Source organism: Photinus pyralis, unplaced genomic scaffold (assembly GCF_008802855.1).
Source record: "Photinus pyralis isolate 1611_PpyrPB1 unplaced genomic scaffold, Ppyr1.3 Ppyr1.4_LG1, whole genome shotgun sequence".
Classification (NCBI taxonomy): domain Eukaryota; kingdom Metazoa; phylum Arthropoda; class Insecta; order Coleoptera; family Lampyridae; genus Photinus; species Photinus pyralis.
The window spans coordinates 16690902-16694667 of NW_022170249.1; the positions used below are offsets into that span (position 1 = coordinate 16690902).

A 3766-nucleotide genomic window follows, 5' to 3' on the forward strand; every position below is an offset into this window, starting at 1 on the left:
TCACGAGTATAGAATGCTGCATATTAAGTTCGGTGCTCCTTGATCTGCGATAATAGAATTATCAAGGTTGCTGAAAGCATTATAAGGAAATTCAAGATCATAAGGTCACCGAAATGACTACGTAATATGGTAACGAAGCACAATAATATTGTAACAAATTCTAATCCAGAGTAGATTTTAGAGTCATCCACGTAGCATCAACATGATTAAGAAGCTGGTCCTTTGCGTATTCATCGCTTGGATTACTCAGGTACCTATGAGATTGACGAAGGTTTGCGTTTTTAATATACTAATTACAGGGTACCTCCTTTGATGTAGCAAAGGTCTTATTAGAGAAACAACTGCAGGATCAAACATGTGTGAAAGAGTTAAACTTCGACAGTACTCACTTATCTAATATCTTTGACGAAAACTTTATCGTAAGGCGCCCAATCCATCCCAATACAATCGAATTTTACGAATGTAACATTCGTAAATTCCATTTGATTAAGGCAGATGGCCAGTTAAACCGTGAACCTTTAATTGATAAGTTGGTTCGGCTAGGTCCACTTCTGCTGAAGGATAAAATTGACGATTGCGCGGCGCATGATCTCTGGCAAACGCTGTATAACAGTTGTAGCGCTGCGAAGGGTACTAGCCCTTTAGAGAAGATTATCGACTTTCACGATTGTGTAATAATTGAGCTGGCGAAATTATCCATTACTGAATAGGTAATGTTGCAACCTAATTGCCCTTTTGTATTTTTGTGGTAAGCGTAAGATGTTAAAATAAAAAATTCATGCCAAACTAATGATAATTATTGTATAAACCAACCGTTACATGCTAACTCATCATTTATTTGTACGTGGTCCCTATTGCGTTTGAAACCTTTTCGGAGGTACTTTCGTGCGCATTAGAAAGGACCTACATTTTCTTAATTTTTCCTTCATCAATGGCAAACCGTGTCGTTATAGTAAGGAGAAGCATAACAAAATCGTCGCTGTTATCTCGGGGTCTTGATAAGAAGCTGTCGCAAGTAAGCCTGAATCTACTCAAAATCTTGAAATCTACACTTGATTTACAACTCGAAATGCACTTGGGACTAGAACTTGAACTTGAAATGCGGGGTGGGCACTTGCACTCTCCAAAAACATGATCCAGAAATTACCCCCTTCTGAACATAACCGTTTCATACCTCTAATCCACGAGAGGGTGCTTAGAATATAAATGGCAAAAATCTATAATCTTTTAAGAGATAACGCTAGGTTTTCCGACAACACATACGCGCTGAACTAGTTTCGGAGATATCCGGAAAAAGCCGAAACTTTGCAAAATCGTTTTTATTTTTTACTGAAGTTATTTAAATAGTATATTAAGATACAAGTGTATAATCAAGTCTTTAAAGCACGCGCAACGAGTTTAATGGCACGACGCGAAGCGGAGTGCCTTTAACGTTGTAAGTGCTTTAAAGACCCATTATACACGTGCATCTCATAGTATTTCTTATTATACCTGCAGTATAATTTAAAAATAGGAAATAAAATGAAATCATATTGACGTTATACTCGAATACATGTCTAATTAAGTGGGCTGGGTGTTCGTAATTTCCCGATTACCATGGAAATGTCACTTGATGTTTGCTTATAAAAATCATCGTCTTTCTGAATAACACGATTTCCGTTAAAAAAGATAATCCACCGTCCATTAAATCGCTTGTTGTAAAATCTAAACAAACATTGGTAGGTGTAAAATCCAAATTCAGTAAAGCCTTTTATACAGAATATGAAAAGTTGTTTCCATGGATGAATGGGAAGTTACTTACGAATAAAGTCTTAAATGCATCGATAATGCTGGCATATATGAAGGAAATGCGAAAGGTATTTAAATCTTCTATCTTTTGGTGTATTCATTCAAAACTTCAAACAATGCTGCGATTAAAAAGTGGAACAGATTTGGAAGCATACCCTAAATTACGCGCGTTTGTGAAAGCTTCAACCAAAGGATAGGTACAAGCCAAAAAAATGTTCTGCATTTTACAGAAAACGACCTAAGATGATTTTTTATTTCACCCAGATGACAGTTTAAAAAGTCATACTTGAAGTATCGTTACTTAGCAACTTTAAAGCATGTGTGTTTTAAAGGCCTTTTTTCGCACACATTTGAGTGTTTAACACGGAGATTGTGATTCAGATATAATAAAAAAGATATTTCTAAATAAAAACATATTATTATGCCCACTTTTTTCTCTATACGAGATGCTAGATTCAAATATTAAGTCCGACGTTTCATCTCCGATTGACCATCATCAACTTTGTTTTTTCTTATGGAAGTAATTTTTACTTTTTAGGTCATTTGATAGAGAATTCAAAAGAGAGTTCAGAAATATAAACATCACAATTTTTTTAAAATTATTAAAATATTTTCTTTTTTGCCTAGAAAACTTTGTCTTAGATAGTGTATGTATTACGTAGTTTTTTGCGTTTTTACGAATTAATAGCGCTATTTATGATTAAAAGATAGTGATGTTTACATTTTTGAATTCAGAAAAAAATTCTCCATCAAATGACACAAAAAGTAAAAATTACTTCCATAAGAAAAGACAAAGTTGATGATGATTGACTGGAGACGAAACGTCAAACTTAAAATTTAAAAGTAGCATCTCGTATAGGGACAAAAGTGGCCAATAATAATATATATTTATTTCAAAATATCTGTTTAAATAACTTTAGTAAAAAATAAAGACGATTTTGCAAAGTTTCGGATTTTTCCGGATATCTACGAAAGTAGTCGGAATTTTTTTAGTTTCAAAACTGCATTTTGTTAAACATCCAAATGCGCAACTTTGCCAAATTTGAACTACCTACCTATCTTTTACAGTTCCCGAAATCCCCATGCTGGCCCTCGAATTTGAATGACCCTGTATAGCGTCACAGATCGTAGAAAAGCTATCTCGACCTAAAACTGAGTGATTGGTGAACTGCCAAAGACAAACATTCTATTTAAAACAATTGCAATTTATTACACTATATATGACAACTTTCTAGCCCACGTTAACTGTTTTTAAGAGTGCCCAACCCAAAAGTAAAGCCGGAAAAGAAAGTTGAAAAGCGCATAAAGCGTCAAAACCTGCGCGGAAAGTCCACCGACAGTGCTGGTGCCAATTACAATTCAAGTATGCCAGAGAATCTCAACTAATTAAAACGGTGACCATAAAAGAAAGAAAACCAATACGTACTTACGACAATAAACTGTAAACAGACAATATGGAGGTTCAATTCAAAAGTTCAATTTACTCGATGAAAAATCCACTCGCCCTGTCGTCTGAATTAGCATAGTTACTCCCTCATGTGTAAAACGCAAGTAAATTTATTGCGCAGTTTTATGAAAAAACACCTGCCATTTAATATTTCCGTAAGTTTCTGAACGCGTAAATCAATGTTCCTGGTTTTTACTGGTCTGATCTTGCTACACAACACATTTTACTGTTTCTTTCTGCTAACAGACGCCATTAGATTGTCTCAAGTATACACGGAATCTGAATTTTGTCTACTAACTAAAAATAATCAACCAGTAACTGCAGATGATTCACTTAAATAGCTTTTTTGTCTGCTTTACAGGAAGTTTTTCGTGGCTATCCGCGTAATGCCCACGGACCTCTTTGATCTAACTCATATCTACCACAAGAAATTCAAATTAGCTGAACACGGCCGTGTTCTAGCGAAAAATTCTCACGATTCATGCTAAAACCCGCGCAAGATACGACGGACCTGATTCAGTATTACTTGCC

The 3766-nt window shown here is 35.2% G+C and overlaps 1 protein-coding gene across 1 annotated transcript; it reads left to right on the forward strand.

Annotated features, from left to right (window-relative positions):
* On the forward strand, nucleotides 1-786 carry LOC116182511. The gene is made up of 3 exons (XM_031503048.1): nucleotides 1-129; nucleotides 175-250; nucleotides 300-786. Exons 2-3 carry the CDS (start codon nucleotides 203-205, stop codon nucleotides 708-710), a joined length of 459 nt encoding a protein of 152 aa, XP_031358908.1. The 5' UTR covers nucleotides 1-129; nucleotides 175-202; the 3' UTR covers nucleotides 711-786.
* The last annotated feature ends 2980 nt before the right edge of the window (nucleotides 787-3766 follow it).

What these genes read in the sequence shown, in the direction of transcription:
- LOC116182511 (XM_031503048.1), top strand. Translation starts at nt 203, where the DNA reads ATGATTAAGAAGCTGGTCCTTTGCGTATTCATCGCTTGGATTACTCAG. An exon ending in TCATCGCTTGGATTACTCAG is followed by an intron (nt 251 to 299) that starts GTACCTATGAGA and finishes TACTAATTACAG; the next exon opens with GGTACCTCCTTTGATGTAGC.